General features: G+C 48.0%; 1 protein-coding gene across 1 annotated transcript in view; it reads right to left on the bottom strand.

Moving 5' to 3' along the window:
- fars2 (phenylalanyl-tRNA synthetase 2, mitochondrial) overlaps positions 1 to 18,274 on the bottom strand; it is a 137,174-nt gene that overhangs the window by 87,650 nt on the left and 31,250 nt on the right. Inside the window, exons 2-7 of the mRNA XM_080864793.1 lie at positions 14,627 to 14,941; positions 11,755 to 11,841; positions 11,220 to 11,279; positions 10,974 to 11,142; positions 10,737 to 10,899; positions 10,535 to 10,666 (exon numbers count right to left, since the gene is read on the bottom strand). Coding sequence (XP_080720919.1) covers positions 10,535 to 10,666; positions 10,737 to 10,899; positions 10,974 to 11,142; positions 11,220 to 11,279; positions 11,755 to 11,841; positions 14,627 to 14,931 — 916 coding nt within the window. The 5' untranslated portion in view covers positions 14,932 to 14,941. The remainder of the gene's footprint in view (positions 1 to 10,534; positions 10,667 to 10,736; positions 10,900 to 10,973; positions 11,143 to 11,219; positions 11,280 to 11,754; positions 11,842 to 14,626; positions 14,942 to 18,274) is intronic.

Below are 18,274 nucleotides of genomic sequence, written 5' to 3'. Positions count from 1 at the left end.
ATGGTTTTTAAAAGCATTAGCATTAGCCAAAAACTTAGCTAACTGTATGTTCAGACAACGTGATTGGTCAGCTGATCCTGGACCAACATTATCCGGTCTTTAAGTGATGACGTATGAATCCTGCTTCTGGGTCCAAACTACTCTGAGTTCATTTTAAAACTCCGTTTTTAAACCCTTACGATGTAGCTGCAGCCCATGCAGCAGTATATGAATGACTAACCTGGTATTGTGGATGGATTATCTCAGTTGTTCTCCTGACTGAAGTTTGGTCCGTTTACAGCATCCTGCCATGCGATTGCATTTGTCCCTAACCATCGGGAACCCTCACGTTAACTTAAAAAAGTTAGCGTTCATCCTCCAGCTTCACTGTGTTTATGTTATGCTAACGTAGCTGTGCCGCTAGCCACCACGTAGCACATCATTATATACCAGCTAGCCCCACTGCTGTTTAGTTTTCTGTCTACATTTATGTTGGAAGTGACAACAGAGCTGTGAATTTGAATTTTTCCAGAAATCTCTCAGTCAGAACATGCTACATCGTGTTTAGGTGGAAACTAGCGAGCTAACTTCTTGCTAACTTCCTGCTAACTTCTAACTCAGTTAAATGTAATAAATTCTGTTTTCATGGATGCCTGGATTTTAAACTTCATTGTTACACCTGGTAAAGCAGCAACGCTGATGATTTTATTAAAGATGAATTTAGACCGTTTTTAACTCTCAGTGATGCCGCAGTGTTCGTCTGACTTTGGGACCTGCAGCAGAGTTTGGACCTGGAAACAGCTGATGACATCAGACTTAAAAACCGGGTTATGATGATTTCTAGAATGGATTAAAAAAAAGCCGGAACAACTGACAGCGATCCTGCTGTGATCCAGAGCTTGCTGCATACCTAAAGCTCTTGGTCAGATTTCTGATCCTGGATTTGTTTCTTTCAGAAAAACAAAACAAAATTCAAATTTCTGCACCAAAAATATATTTTGGCCTCAGAAAAAAGACAAACTGTTTGGTTCCTGTCTGTGGCTCAGACAAACAGACGAGGGGACGGACCACCATCGCACTATTTTTAGGGATCTCGTGGTTAATTTGCCGCCAGCAGGCTCCACGTTAGCCGTCCTCGCTGATTAAAGCCGACCTCATTCTGAACAGACACGGAGCCGCGATCTGAAAAGCGAGCACAGGCACGTTTTTGGTGTGAATGAAATTAAACCCTTCACCGTGACATGTGATCTATTTTTATCTGCAGGGGTATTTTTAGCAGCAGCGGGGCTGGATCTCTGCAGAGCTCACTTACACTGCTTCAATATTTAAGAGTCAGGACGAGGCTGCTCAGCCAGAAAACAGGCTGCCTCTCACACACACACGCGCATGCATTAAACATCAAGCTAACACAGAAAACACACGCTAACGGCATGCCGTCGAGGTAAGAAGGAGTCTGTGCGTCTACAGCTCAGCCTTCACATCGCTGCAAATACTCGATTTCCTGCATTTTATCGGCTTTTCTTCATGTGGTCGTCTGTTTCCAATTAGAATAAAGTTACCAGGAAAACATTAAGATTATTCTGTACGATGCAAAGCTACTGTAGTAGAATATGATAGATGTATTAAAAAAGTAATTAGGTGAAGAGCAAACTCTCAGGTAATTCACAGGTAACTGGGGGGAGGGGACTAAACCAGAGTGATCTCTGTTCACGGTTCTGTTTCACAGATCCACACGCCAAACCTTAACCTGTTTGCCTCTCCAGCACATGGTATCCACTGGATTGGTCATTTCTTTCAAGGTTACACAGTGTTGGGAGATGATGATTAGCTTCACAAGGAGATTCAAAGTGAAGGATAAATACAGTAAAATTACAGCTAATATAGTAAAAGCAAAAATTAAAGTTTTCATGAAGCAGAGAAGATTAAAAAAATAAAACAGGCAGCATAAGAAGAGCTTAAAGAGAAGGCTTGTTTATAAAAATAGGATTTTATTAGATTTCAAACCTCAAGTCATGGCCGGGCGTCAGAAGATGAGCTCTGTAATGAACAGCTAACCAATGAGGAGAAGCTAAAACGGAGACGCTCTCTGTTTTGGCTCATAGTGGAGAGTCTGTTGAGTTAGTTTAATCATGTGATTCAGAGGAAATGAGCTGCCTGCAGACTCAAAATTGATGTGCACGCTATCCTACAGGGAGTTGCATGTTAGCATTTAAAGCTAACCTGTTAGCTCATGGAGCAGCTAACACAGCTCAGCCTTTAAGCTCCTGGAAAACGATCAAGTCCAAAACTGCCCATGTTTGTTTTAAATGGTGCGTCACCTGACGGTGTCAGGTATTTCTCTGTGAAAAGGTCAAAGGTCATGATTAGCGGTTAGCGAGCTGCTAACATCGTTGGCCGTGTGCAGGTTTTAGGAGCGTTGTTAGCAGATGAACCTGAGCTGATCCGCAGCATCACTCGTGTAATGTTTTCAAACAAACCCTCCCTCTGCTTTTTACCTGTCAGGTGAATCAAACCTCCCTCCATCACCCCCCCCCCCCCCTCCCCCCCTCTGTTTGTTATGGAGGAAGCAGGCCGGGCTGAGATGGATCGCTGCACAAACAAATGTTTGCTCTGCCCTCTGCAAACCCCAGACACACACGACGGACACACACGGACACACACACACACACACACACACAGGCCGTATGTGTGTGTGTGTCCGTGTGTGTCCGTTGTGTGTGTGGTGAATGAAAGGTGAGGAAGGAGAAAAGATGAAAGAACCACAAGAAAGGGGATGAGGAAAGGTTCCTGTTGGATAAATAAAAACAGAGGGATGAACGAATCAGGAGGGAGGAAAGGAAAAGAAAGACCAAATAAAGTGGAAGTGTAGGAAGAGAGGAGGGGTGAAAGGACAGAAGGAGGGAAGGAAGGAGAAAGTTTATTGAAAGAATAAAAGATCAAATTACTAAACGATGGAGGACGGACAGTAGCGGCGAGAAAACCACAAAAACAACAAAAAAACAGCAGAGAGGTCAGAGGTCAGGAGGAGGAGGTGGACTTTACAAGCCTAAAAACACAGGGGAGGAGACGGGTCGTCACGCTTGTGAGGCTTCGCCATCCCTCCATCCTAACAGAGAGGAGTGTGGGAATAAAGTGTCGACTCATCAGGAAAACAAGGCGAGCAGCGGCGACAGACGAGGTTTAATGAGAGGAGGATGGATGGAGGGTGGGGAGGGGTCACATGATTTATTCAGAGGTGGGGGGGCGGTCGGATTAAGACTGAATACAGCCACCTGAACCTCACACACACTACGTCCCACAGGACGCCAGGAGGCGGTTTGAGAGGCCGTTAATTGTTGCCAACATGACTTTAATCAGATTTCAGCTTCCACCCTTAACACACACACACACAGATGTAGGCACGTGCACACACACACGCCACCCTGTCCCCTGGGGGGTGGGGGTGTGTCTGTGAGACAGAGTTTGGCGAGGAGGTGTGGTCATTAGTGCCAAGTCCCATATGCTGCATGCTGACACTGCAGGGAAAACCCCTGAGACACACACACACACACACACACACACACACACACACACACACACACACACACACACACACACACACACAGATAAGTGGCAAAGCAAACACACACTGCAGAATCACAGACACATAAATGTTGAATACACACTTCACTGGAAGAATCAAACAAAGACACACAAAGAAGCACAGACTGTATATTGAAGATGGAAGCCAACCAATTAAATCAAAAACATGATCAGGAATAATCGAGTACAAATTTAATGACTTTCAAATAAAATACATTTTGTTGACACTGAATGTTTTTCAAAGTGAGGCAGAGGTGCAGAGCAGGTACACGGGCTAAAAGACTGTATATAGAAGATGGCTGGAGCCACAGTGATGTCACGGTTTTACAGTCTCAACATTTGATTAAAACATTGTTACATAACGTCCAGCATCTTTGGGTGGAGGGGGTTCAGAAGGCAGCTGCAGACAGATGTTAACGAGCTCCCGTTAGCTTCAGAAACATCTGTGACTCTGACGTCCTCCACAGTCTTTCTCGCCATCATCCGAGTTTGAGCTTTGATGGAGGCGCCTTTGAATCAACACGAGCCAGAACGACAGCGTTTTAGTGAAAGTGAAATTTAAAGTAACTCTTTGATGGTTTCCAAGCCTCGTTTTGATTATTTCGAGCTTCACCATGTTGGTGATCAAGGGGAAACGGCACATCCACAGGGCCCCGCCCCTAAAATCCAAGAACAATTTACAGAGGAGTCGCCCCCTGCTGGCTGTTACAAAGAGTGCAGGTTTAAAGAGCCTCAGTACTCAAAGCTACGTCCTTCTTTTATGTACAGTTGGAGAGAAACTGAAGCCAAGCTCAAGCACAAACACTTCTCTGTCTCGTGTGTGTGTGCGCGTGCGCACGTGTGTGTGCGTGTGCACGTGTGTGTGTGTGTGCGTGTGCACACGTGTGTGTGTGTGCACGTTTCTGTGTGCGTGTGCACGTGTGTGTGTGTGTGTGTGTGTGTGCGTGCGTGTGCACACGTGTGTGTGTGTGCACGTTTCTGCGCGCGTGCGCGTGCATGTGTGTGGGGACTCCTTCTCCGGGGAACCCTGATGAATAAATAAGCAGAGAAGAAGAAATAGCTCCCCCCTCCCCCTCCCCCTCATCAGTGAATTAATGAAGACATTCATCTCTCTCCCTCCACCATCCCTCCATCCCTCCATCCCTCCGTCTCCATTAAAATCTCATTTTGTCATCTCCATCCATCCATCCCTCCCTTTTTCTCCACCCTTATTTCTCCTCCTTCGTTCCTCCTCACCTCCTCCTCCTCTTATTAACTCGCTCCCTCATCACACGGGGCCTCAGGCAACACATATGGCAGTCACGCTTCCACACCATTAAATAACACACACACACACACCAGCACCAACTGGTGTCCCCTGTTGCCGCCTCCTTGCGGGGATGAGGTCCTGCCACTCGTTTAATCCTTCCTCCAACCTCCTCGTACCATAATGCCTCCTTTCTGTCCTCCCTTTCCTGCATCCTCACTTCCTTTCGTATCCTTGCCTTCCCCACTCTTCCTTAGTCTCCCCCCTCTCTTCCTCATATTAACTTCAAGGCCTCCTCACCCCCTTCCTCCTCCTCTTCCTCACATCTTTTTGTTCTCTTTGCCAGCTCTTCCTTATTGTCTCTCACTCTCAGTGCTCCAGAAACATGTGTGTGTGTGTGTGTGTGTGTGTGTGTGTGTGTGTGTGTGTGTGTGTGTGTGTGTGTGTGTGTGTGTATAGGATAAGGGGGGGGGAGCTGAATGAGTGGTTTCCAAGGTAACGGAGGCACACTGCTGCAGTGGATATGTCGGGGAGGTGCAGAGGGTGAGGAGAGTTTGGAGGGAGCGAGAATGAAGGAGGCGTGTGTGTGTGTGTGTGTGTGTGTGTGTGTGTGTGTGTGTGTGTGTGTGTGTGTGTGTGTGTCTCTGGATGTCAAGAGCATTGGCTCTGCTGCAATGCTGCAATGCCCCCACACACAGGCTTCACGTCTGACAACCATGACTTTAATTTGCCTTAAGGGCCCAAACACACACACAGACACACACATGTGTTTGTGAAGGAAGTGAGCAGGACTCCCGAGGAGTTCAGTTTCCACTCGGAGTGAAAGTGAGCTGAGAAGCTCCTCCACCCTGAACATCCATGTAGGAGGTGGGCGTGTGCACAGAGGGCAGGGTGCTGCTGGTGGAGCTCTGCCAGGTTTAAGGCAATTAAATATCTGTTAAAGTCAGCCAACCTTTAAAAAGTGTTGAATCTGATCTGTTATGGACCCGTCCACCCACCCCGACCTCCTCTGTGCACACGTCTCTCTGTTGTCTGTCAGAGTGCTGATGTCACGTACGTGAAGCTGCTGCAAATAAAAACCAAACGTTCCTCAACGAGGAGAAAAGTCGAAGTTTCTTCATGTTTAGACAAGAAACAAAAACCCGACTTCCTCTTTGTTCCTCTGACATCCTTCGTTGGTCCGCACTGACTGAACCGACATCATTTTACAACCAGAGTCGCCCCCTGCTGGTCATTAACATGCATGCGGGTTCAGAGTCTGTGTTCCTAATAAACTGCTGCACATTAAACTTTTTCTTTAAAGGAAAACTTTAACTTCCCTTAAAAATGTGATTCTCCAGAGAAACAGACAGAGGGAGCCGGAAGGTGTTTGATGGTGTTCAAACCAATAAAACCAGTAAGTTTCCCAATAATCCTTATGAAAGTATTTTTAGATGAGGGTTTGACTCATGCAGGAACAACCTTCGAGGACACACAGATCTCACAGCTCATCCGTTTCATCGGGTTTATCCTCCACCCTCTCTGCGGTGTCGACTCTGAGGTGATGGGGTTAGGGCGGTGCACTCGACCTCTGAAACTAAACCTGTGAGGTGTTTCCAGGTGACACATCTTTTCTTATTGTGAGGATTTCTTCTCAGCGCCGGACTGAGTCTGCCGTGTGCTCAGCTCTGATGCTGTTACTGAAGGGAGAGCCTCTAACATGCTTTGCTGCCACAGAGGAAATAAATTCACGGCGAGTGAAGCGAGGAGAAAATCTGCCGGCTGTCAGAGGCGATGAGACGACAGCAGCATCTTAAAGGAGAATCGACTCGCTGCAGTAACTCGGTGACCTGCAGGACCAACACAACCGCTGGTGATAAAACTGAGCGGCCCTTTCACCTCGCGTCACGCCGCCAGCAGCTCGGCTGTTCTCACAGAGGACATGTTTGCCCTGGAGCTGAGGCACACACAGCCGTAGTCACTGCTCAGGTGGAAACGCCTGCATGAGTCTGAGGGAGGTGCAACAGGTGAGGAGCACGCTCATCGAGCTTCCAATCATTGCACCTCCTGCCCTGATCGCAGTGGAGGAGATGGTGCAGCGAGATTCATTGAAGGCGACTCAGAGAGGCGAAAGGAGGGACGGGACGTCCAGGGAGAGATCTGAGAAGGAGCAGTGCTGGGAGGAGTCCCGAGGAGACCCTGAGGGGAGCTTGTTTAAATGTCGATGGCAACTCGGAGCTTCTTTAGAACAAGTGTAGGATCATGGCCGTGACCACTTTCCAGTTTCTGCTTCCTAATCAGACCAGCGGGGAAAAGGAAGTTCATTAAAATGTATTTCTGTTTGAGTTTGGTGCTCCGAGAGGAACTCAAAGCTGTTGAATCCAGTCGCCGGTAACTTCTCAAGCTCTCGGTTTCCTAACAAGCACGTTTGCTCTTGCAAATTATTTGCAACAGTTCACAGATTCCTGAGGAAGAACTCCCTGACAGTCACGACTCAGGGAAAAGACAAAGACAGAATTTCCTCCCCAGGTGGTGACAGCTGGACGCCACACTCGAACATCAGCTCACGCTTTAGCCGCTAACACAAACCCCGACTTTCAGCACACGAGGCGACTAGAAAGTGACGGCGGGGAAAAAACGGACGCGCTGCGACGTCAGCGAATGCAACATTCACACTACTGATGGAGTTTCTACTCCCTCTGCCTCTGCTGGGACCTCAGCATCAATTTAACCTCCAACTGCTTCTACTGTCAGCCAGAAGCACACACACACACACACACACACACACACACACACACACACACACACACACACACACACACGAAGAGTAAAATGGCCAAAGGCGCTTCCATCTCGCTGTGTGTGTCCTGAAACAGTCTATTTCAGTCATGGCTCGCTGCAGGAAATGGATTCAGAAGTGTGCACACACACACACACACACACACACACACACACACACACACACACACACACACACACACACACACACACACACACCTGCAGACTCGTAAATGAGAGTGAGATGATGCAGAGCGTTCAATAATAGAAGCAGTGACACTGACAGGGATTTCTGCAGCGTGATGCCCCCACCTCTCCTCCTCCTCCCCTGAGCTGCAGCCCCCCCCGGTGGCAGGGCTGGAAACTGCCGCGCTGACGTCACACTCGTGATTTCAGAGGACAAATAAACAGAAGACAAAGATCCTTCGAACATCGCTCAGCTGAAGGACGTGTTCAGAAAAATAAAACCTCGTTTCTGTAAACACAGATCTGCAGCCATTTGACGATCAGCGTTTCAGGACATAAGAACACGACCTTTAACCTCCACAGAGCCACCACAGCATCCACACCTGCAGATCTTCCAGGGTCCAGTAAACACACTTAAAGAAGAGACTGTTGCATCACAGCAGGGTTAATGATTCAAACCCAGGCGTGTGCTGATCCTAAAGCAGAGCGTCATGAAACCGTGCACAGGGTGGACCACGGATAACCTCAGTCAGTCCAGCTCACACAGGTCAGGGCTGATTGTAGAGCTTTGAGTGGACGATGTCCTGTGAAACATCCACACTGACCCGTCAGCGTTTCACACGCCAGAATAGTAACCATCAGCAGCAGCAGCGTGTGATGCAGCTGCACACCTGGGGTTCAGAGGTGACTGTAAAACAGCTGTAACGCTGCTCCAGATGTTGGGCTCAGGACGGGATGGAAGCTCGTAGGTTCAAACCTGGGCTCGGTCTGATACCCCGCAGCGCTGCGACGATGGGCTACAGGTCGCTCTCCCTCAGAGCGGCTGTTTGCCACAGCGCCAGCTTACCCTGCACCATCAGCAGCTGGATCAGAGGCACGGCACGTGCTACGCTAGCTCCCAAGTTTGATGGTTTGAGTTTCTTCCTGTTTCTTTATTTTTGTACTTTAACTTTTTGATCTGCTCATTTCCACAGTTTTATTCTTGGGCCCTGCCAGGCTAGCTTTGCATGATTCACACTGTGAGCAGCCCTTCAGTTCATCCTCCTAAACAAGCAGTCTGAGCTCCTCCCTCTTTAAACCAGCACAGCTCTGATTGGCTGCCCCTCGTTATGAGCAACTTAAACAACAGGTGGGTGGATGCTCCAACTCTGTGACATCATCGAGAGTCACTGACTCACCTGGAGCACACACACACACACACACACACACACCACTGTTTTAAACTCCGACCCTGTTTAACATGGACATCCACCCTGGAACAGGAAACGCACGACTTCATACAAACGTTCCCTCAGGGCGTCCCATGAGACGGCTCCATGAAGCTGCTCCACCTCCTGATCTCCTCTGTGTGAACTTCAGGTAGCCCTCCACCCAGATGTGCATATCTGAAGTGTGTTAGTAGCTCCAGTGCACACACACACACACACACACACACACGCGCACGCACACACAGCGTGGTGGTAAAAGAGCGATCGGGCCGCTCTTTGCGTTTTAAAGCATGTATTATTGATTAGAACAAGCAGCAGTGAAGTGCAGCACAGAGCTGCAGCTTTGTTCAAGGGCAAAGCTGCAAGTTAGCCACTTAGCAGACTGACAGGAGAGAGAGGGGCGAGCGACGGGGCGAGCAACAGGGGAGGGAGAGAGAAACCCTAAGAAGAAGGAGGAGAGGGAAAGGTGTGTGTGTGTGTGCGTGTGTGTGTGTGTGTCTGTGTGTGTGTGTGCGTGTGTCTGTGTGTGTGTGTGTGCGTGTGTCTGTGTGCGTGTGTCTGTGTGTGTGTGTGTGCGTGTGTCTGTGTGCGTGTGTGTGTGTCTGTGTGTGTCTGTGTGTGTGTGTGTGCGTGTGTGTGTGTCTGTGTGTGTCTGTGTGTGTCTGTGTGCGTGTGTGTGTGTGTCTGTGTGCGTGTGTGTGTGTGCGTGTGTGTGTCTGTGTGTGTGTGTGTGTGTGTCTGTGTGCGTGTGTGTGTCTGTGTGTGTCTGTGTGTGTGTCTGTGTGTGTGTGCGTGTGTGTGTGTCTGTGTCTGTGTGTGTCTGTGTGTGTGTCTGTGTGTGTGTGTGTGTCTGTGTGCGTGTGTGTGTCTGTGTGTGTCTGTGTGTGTGTCTGTGTGTGTGTGTGTGTGTCTGTGTCTGTGTCTGTGTGTGTCTGTGTGTGTGTCTGTGTGTGTGTGCGTGTGTGTGTGTCTGTGTCTGTGTGTGTCTGTGTGTGTGTCTGTGTGTGTGTGTGTAGGTGGAAATCAGCTGTTAACGATGTGTACGACAGGCCAGACGTCCTGAGAGGCTGAACTGCATCGAACACAAATCAGCAAATCAATCACCGAGCTGCCTGTTTACACACAGGACTGTCTGTGTGTGTGTGTGTGTATATGTGTAGATAAAATAATTGTAAAGAAGCTAAAAATAAGTAAAAAACAAAACTATTACATGGACTGAAAATGTACAACAAATAAGAGGTCCAACTCAGAGGTGAGGTGAAAGAGGCCACGCCCCCAACACACGCCCACTGTACACATTTATTTCTGCTGTAACGTGGAACAACACGAGGGTGTGTGGGACGGACCGACTCCCTGCTGGACGCTAGAGGAAGTTTCCAGCCCTGCAGGTTTCATTCATGGAAACATTCTGCTCACAGCAGACACGACCTTTGACCTTTGACCATAAACCTTTGGAAAAGTCTGTTTGTGATTTCGTTTTTAAGACCCGAAGTAAGGTGAGCGCGCTCCTCTGCTCATGTGACCGAGGTCGAACTAACAGAATCATGTGTGCGTGCGTGCGTAGGTGCGCTCTGACCAGAGTTCAGCAGCTCCTGCTCCATCACGCCACAGCCCAGCACCTCCATCCAGTCGCCCTGGAAACGCACCTCCATCTCAAAGGACGGGTGAGTGAAGGGGAAGTAGCAGTCGACCCACCTGATCTCGAGATCTGAGGAGGAAGACGAGGAAGTTTGAGGAAGAGCAAACCTAACCAGACGTCCTGGTGGGCGGGGCCTCACCTGCTCCGAACAGGTAAGAGACAAGTTGTGTCAGAGTGCGTTTGAGGTCAAACTCCACCAGCTTCACCGCCTCCAGAGTGTGCGTCTCCTGCTTCTCGGGAGACCGCCGCCCTCCTCGCTCGAACAGAGACAGCTCGCCACCGTTCTGCACCCGGGAGAACAGCTGAGGGACACGACACTGCGGGTCAGGGTCACGTGATCACTACGTCACCTGTCTAACTTTTTCATTCTGAGCACCTGGCGGTTGGAGAAGAGTCGCACTCCCTCCATCTGGTGGAAGACGGGGTAGTGGCTGGCGTCGATCTCGTCCCGCCTGTAAACGTCTCCGGCCAGCAGGAAGGCGTCCAGCCCCGACCTCACCAGGTCCGTCTGGTGGGCGGACGTGTGAGCGCGAAGCATCGTCGTCCTGTCCCACATAAAAACAGGGTTAGTGACGCCGATGGAGGACGCCGAGCGCTCGCGGCAGAAGACATCGGCTCTCACCTGTTCAGGTAATAGTTGTCTCCTCGTTTCCTGCTGGGGTGTCCGGGCGGGATCAACAAGCTGTCAGCAAAACACAAAGTAACACTCGATAAATCAGAACAGCTGATGGAGCGACAGCGAGGTCCATCACAGTCCCTGTTTCGATGGAATCTGGGCTTTTAATGAGTCGGATAATTAACCGCTGACCTCCGCTGGAGCTGAGGGGGTCACGCACATTCAGCCAATGATCTGCACAAACTTGTTGAAACGTGTTGTGGAAATCAGGGGAAAGAGCCTGTAAGAAGGAACGTGACCCGCCAGCAACTCTGAGCGTCTTTGTGACAACACTTAAGAAAACATGAATCTGGACAACGTCCTTTGTGTTGTTGGAGTCGGGTCGCTTTGGTCGTGAAGCCACAGTGAAAAAGTGCAAAACCAGAGATGAACGTTCACCTTCAAAGGAAAAGTTGTGTAAAAGCATAAAGAAGATAAAGTAAACCACAGCAGCGTCTCTGTTCAGTGATATTAGTGGATAATGTGACGGGAAGCTGCCGACCTGTCAAAGTTCTGCTCCGTGGTCACCACAGGACTCAGGTTGTCGTGGACGGAGAAGAGGGGGTTTCCCGAACGGCCGATGTACGAGCTGCGGGTCAGAAACACCGTCAGAGTGAGCACACACACTGAAGACAGTTTAATCCTGCTGATGAAGCAATAACAGGATGAGCTGCGTCAAAACCAGGTCACATCACGACTGTATTTGAACTCACGTTAACTTCTTGTATAAACAGATGATTTAAGGTCCACACTGAGGAAATCTGTACTTATATGTAACACGAGTCACACACACACACAGATGATCTACACGCACATAGATGATCTACACGCACATAGATGATCTACACGCACATACAGTGGGGCAAAAAGGTATTTAGTCAGCCACCGATTGTGCAAGTTCCCCCACTTAAAATGATGACAGAGGTCAGTAATTTGCACCAGAGGTACACTTCAACTGTGAGAGACAGAATGTGAAAAAAAAATCCATGAATTCACATGGTAGGATTTGTAAAGGATTTATTGGTAAATCAGGGTGGAAAATAAGTATTTGGTCACCTCAAACAAGGAAAATCTCTGGCTCTCACAGACCTGTAACGTCTTCTGTAAGAAGCTTTTCTGTCCCCCACTCGTTACCTGTATGAATGGCACCTGTTTGAACTCATCATCTGTATAAAAGACACCTGTCCACAGCCTCAAACAGTCAGACTCCAAACTCCGCCATGGCCAAGACCAAAGAGCTTTGGAAGGACACCAGGAAAAGTATTGTAGACCTGCACCAGACTGGGAAGAGTGAATCTACAATAGGCAAGCAGCTTGGTGTGAAAAAATCAACTGTGGGAGCAATCATCAGAAAATGGAAGACATACAAGACCACTGATAATCTCCCTCGATCTGGGGCTCCACGCAAGATCTCATCCCGTGGGGTCAAAATGATCATGAGAACGGTGAGCAAAGATCCCAGAACCACACGGGGGGACCTGGTGAATGACCTGCAGAGAGCTGGGACCAAAGTAACAAAGGTCACCATCAGTAACACACTACAACGGCAGGGAATCAAATCCCGCAGTGCCAGACGTGTTCCGCTGCTGAAGCCAGTGCATGTCCAGGCCCGTCTGAAGTTTGCCAGAGAGCACATGGATGATACAGCAGAGGATTGGGAGAATGTCATGTGGTCAGATGAAACCAAAGTAGAACTTTTTGGTATAAACTCAACTCGTCGTGTTTGGAGGAAGAAGAATACTGAGTCGCATCCCAAGAACACCATACCTACTGTGAAGCATGGGGGTGGAAACATCATGCTATGGGGCTGTTTTTCTGCCAAGGGGACAGGACGACTGATCCGTGTTAAGGACAGAATGAATGGGGCCATGTATCGTGAGATTTTGAGCCAAAACCTCCTTCCATCAGTGAGAACTTTGAAGATGAAACGAGGCTGGGTCTTCCAACATGACAATGATCCAAAACACACCGCCCGGGCAACAAAGGAGTGGCTCCGTAAGAAGCATTTGAAAGTCCTGGAGTGGCCTAGCCAGTCTCCAGACCTCAACCCCATAGAAAATCTGTGGCGGGAGTTGAAAGTCCGTGTTGCTCGGCGACAGCCCCAAAACATCACTGCTCTCGAGAAGATCTGCATGGAGGAATGGGCCAAAATACCAGCTACTGTGTGTGCAAACCTGGTAAAGACCTATAGTAAACGTTTGACCTCTGTTATTGCCAACAAAGGTTATGTTACAAAGTATTGAGTTGTATTTTTGTTATTGACCAAATACTTATTTTCCACCCTGATTTACCAATAAATTCTTTACAAATCCTACCATGTGGATTCATGGATTTTTTTTTTTCACATTCTGTCTCTCACAGTTGAAGTGTACCTCTGGTGCAAATTACTGACCTCTGTCATCATTTTAGGTGGGGGAACTTGCACAATCGGTGGCTGACTAAATACTTTTTTGCCCCACTGTAGATGATCTGCACGCACATAGATGATCTGCACGCACATATATGAGCTTCGCCAACGTCCGTATCAAAGACGTGTCTGCTCCGTTAGATTGTTCTTGTTTCTTCTTCTTCCTTCAGCTGCTCCCAGCATCCTCCTCAGTCACACCAACCCTCTGCACTTCACTCCACCCATGAACCTTCTGAGGTTTCCTCTCTTCCTCCTGCTCTGCAGCTACAACAGAGTCTCTGCTCTCACCTCCTTCTCCCTCGCTGCCTGCTAACATGCCCTCCCTAACTCCACCCAACCCTCAATTATAAAGTAAAAAACTGGAACCGTGGGCCCTTTGTGAGTGGAAAGTTTGTGACAGAGGGGTTTGCAGTGGATTAAAAATACCTCCAGAGGTGTACCTAATAATGTGGCCCATGAAAAATTTGATGCTTTCCTTGTCACAAATAAACGAAAACTAAATGCTTTTTAGATGTTTTAAAGTTTTATCGATCAAACAAAGGCTGGTGGGCAGGCAGGGTGTAAGTCAGGGAGGGAACAAGGAGGAGGGAAAGTGGGAGTAATGAGGAGCAGCGAGGAGCAGCGTGGAGATCACCCAGCAGCTCTGGGGTCTCCTCGTCATCTGCTGCTATCAGAGCACGCAGGCTTTTCTAAAGACTAAAGTTCACGACCTGCTAAAAGGCAGAGCCATAAACCAATGTCAGCTCACGCTCGCAGTGACTGCTTAATGACTTCTGAATGCAGCATTAATGCGCTCGCCGTCGCTGTGATAGATTTCTGATGGCGAGAATCAGCAGCAGCTTTAACGATATTTCACTGCAGCCAAATTTACACTCGGCCGTCCCCAGAGACCCACGGAGCCTGCAGAGAGTTAGTCAGCATTTAAACTGAACACAACACCTGGCTGACGACCGCACTCGCTGCCTACCTGTAGAAGTGAGCTTTGATGCGCTCCTTGATCAGCCAGAGAGGATGATGGGATTGGTTGTGGAGGTTGCGGCCCACCTTTTCCAAGATCTTTGGAGTGACGTTGGTGAAGTCATCACGCGGGTATGACTGGCCTAACACCTGCGCCGAGTCCTGACCAATCACAGACTGAGGGGCGTGGCCCTTCGTGCTCAGCTGTCTCCATGACGCTGCGCAGCCATTAGGCCAGAACTCTGACAGGAGGTGGCGAAGAAGAGGGCGGGGCCAAGGCTGAAGATAAGGGAGGACTGACGGGGCGAATATCATGATGACAAATCTGCAAGGACAAAACAAGGTCAATAAAATATGTGGAAAATGTTGGTTTCATGTTATAAACACATCAAAAAAGCCACAAACATCAGCTGTAGTTTTATCGCCATGAAAACGTCACCTGAAAAACGCGAAGGACGTTTGTTTAAAGGTCTGTTTGTGTTTCGACAGCCTGGAAAGCAACGAGGAAATAAACTAGGAAACAAAAGATGGCGCCAGGCAACAAGGTCACCTAGAGATGGAAGATGTTGCACTTTTGATTGCACCGGTCGCCTGGTGGGAGGCAACCAGTCTCCAAACAGCTGCTGCTAAACACAGATCATCTACACATTGCAACAATCTGTTTGTGGCGATGGGCGTGGCCTGTCTGTCTCCTCTGCAGTAGGCTGCGAGTGTGCAACACTGCACGATGACTGCACAGGTTGCCTCTCACCTGGCAGCCCGTCTCCAAACAGTCGCAGTCCGACTTTGAGCCAAGTCAGTTTGTGGTGATCAGACTCTCGGGGAAACTATAACAACTATAACCTCATAGCTGTTGATTTTTCAGATCCATCTGCAGTCAGAGTCGGAGTGAATCTCAGCAGGTACTGGACTTTGACAGGACTGCCTCTTCCCTTCCTATTCCTGTTAAACTGATAATAATAATAATATGTAATCATATGCCATCAGCGTATTGAAAACAGCTTTCCTGGGGCTGTGTTGGGTCACTAAAGGGCAGCAAAACTCCTAAAGATGCTCAATTTCCGAATGAGCAGGGACAGAATGACATGTTTCTCCATCTGATTACTCATATTTGCTTCTCTTAAGGTCTGCTTAGGTCTCGGCCGACTCCTGAGGTAAATATCTGTCTCTTCAGCTCATAAATGCTCCGCCGTGTTCACCCGCTCCTCTCTGACTGCGACTGCCTGCTGTTTGCTGCCGGGTTCAGGTGTTCGCCGATCAATCAAAGAGGCTTCAGTCTCCGAATTTATCATTTGCGGTGAAAAGGGTGGGGAGGGAAATGAGGAGGACGTGAATCAGAAGCGTAAAAATAAAACGGCAGCGTCTCAGCGGAGGTCAGATCAGGTGAGCGCTGCGGCTGCCGGCTTCATTTATAATTGCACTAATGGACAAACATCGAAAACAGCAAAGGTTAAAACGAGGCGCCATCCTTTTACTGCTTTCCATCATTTATCCTCTGACAGGAGGCGACACCATCGCCCTTTTACCCACACCCCTCAAATATTTGTACACACACACACACACACACACACACACACACACACACACACACACACACACACACACACACTCTTGAGGAGCATCCCTGAATAAGACAAAGGGTGTTGCATTGCAGTGGCATTGCAGCAGAAAGGATTATTGTTCCTTAATCCAAGAAGCTTTTTACCTTTCCTCTGCAGCTGGTGTCATATTATACTGAACCGTACAGGCCAGCACGGAGGTCACACACACACACACACACACACACACACACACACACACACACACACACACACACACACACACACACACACACACACACACACACACACACACAAACCTGTTTCTTCCAGAAAACACATCTCAAGGTTATTCTGACTTTAACAGGATGATGGAGTCGAGAGGTATTACTCTGAGGTGACACAGCCTGAATCGCCCACAGGCTTCACCATTCATCACGCCAGACAGTACCAAACAAAGATAGAATAAAAGCTGACAAATCAACAAATTCTTCCTCAGAGGAGCATTAATATATTCGGTAAAGGTCACGGCAGCTCGACCATGATTTGTCTTGTACACACTGTTCATAATTTGTTTGAAAACTGGCGCTAAAGGAAAGGTTATGCAAAGACCAGAACAGACGTCCTCTCTGTGGAGCTTTAATGTGTTTGTGGGCTTTACTGTCAGCGTCATAGATATTAATACACTTCTGTGAACTGAAACATTAAGCCTGAGGGGCAAAGAGAGGAAAACAAGCATCAGTTTAATGATGGGAGGTCAGTGTGGGTCCAACCTGAAATGGTTTGCCTCATATTTGTCCTCAGACGGTCAAGGCTTCAAGGATAAATGATCAAGAAGTTAACATCTGACATGTGGAGTCCCTCAGGGCAGCGTTTCGGGTCCTCTTATGTTTCTATTACATGTTTTAATAACGTGGAATCTGTAATTCATAAATTACTTTCTGGATGTCTGTGTGAGCTTTACTGATGACAACACTTAGTTATTGCACTAACAGCATAAATATATACTGCCCTGTCCACTCTGCTGCTGTGACAATGTGAACAACTCTGTGACGAATAAGGGCATCTTACCTCATCTTAAACCACACAGTTAGACTAAGCTGTTGAAGGAGGTAGCTGCTGAGCAGGTTCACCTTCACAGTCCAGGCCAGCAACAATCTTTGCAAGACCAGAAACTAAAAAGCTTCTTGTTCAGCATCAGCGATGGACGTAGAGGACGCCACCCTCTGGGTTACTGCATCCTGTTCTCAAGTCTCGAGGTGAGTGTTTTCCCCATATCAGTGTTTTGAAATTGGAGGGGAATTTAACGGTGACACCAAACACTCATTGGCTAACGACGTGTCAATTTAAAGTCATTAACCAACGAGCCTACCCTGGATAATCCTCCTTTCTGAAGCCTGACCACAGGTATCGCCTTCAAACCTGGAAACTACGTCCATGTTTTAACTGCTTATGTTCACAAACACCAATGACTTAAATGTACTGAACTCTTCCCATTCCCAATAACTTCTGATATCTTTTTAAGCTCCTCCTACTCTGTGACCTGTTTGGGGTCAGCATCAGGTTCAGATCCACTTCCTCATAGGTCATTTTGACCTGTTTGGCAAACACTAAAAGAAATGTTATAACAAAGGAAGTGTTAGAGACTTGATTTGAAAGGAAGCATCTTCCAGCTTCAGCCTAGCTCTGACTCGACCCAGGTTTAGTCAGTGATACTTTCCCGATCACTGAAATGCAACATGTCATGAAGTCCAGGTCGGCCATTCGATCAAATAAATACATAAAAAGTCACTTTAATAACATCCTGATATTTGCACTGATTGGTTTTTGTTACACTGATTTTATCATTGTCTTTTGTTCTATTAGGTTTGCTGAGCTTCATAAAGATACTTTCTTATATTATACCAAAGCTTTGAAACAGCTTTTTACTGATTTATTGATCAATGCCACACGCTGGAGTAAAATGAGTAAAATCTTCAATCTCTCTGTGGACCTGAGAGAAACGTGAAGGCGTCTGTCATCCTTCTGACTAAAGGTCATGTGACCTATCCAGTCGCCCTGCAGTGGGCGTACCTGCCGCTGTCCCTCTGTGGGGGTTCAGTCTAATGATTTTTAAGACA

The sequence above is a fragment of the Rhamphochromis sp. 'chilingali' genome (genome assembly GCF_963969265.1).
Source record: "Rhamphochromis sp. 'chilingali' genome assembly, chromosome: 18".
NCBI classification, from domain to species: Eukaryota; Metazoa; Chordata; class Actinopteri; order Cichliformes; family Cichlidae; genus Rhamphochromis; species Rhamphochromis sp. 'chilingali'.
The sequence above is the reverse complement of the archived record's forward strand: the minus strand, read 5'-3'. Positions and strand labels throughout refer to the sequence as shown.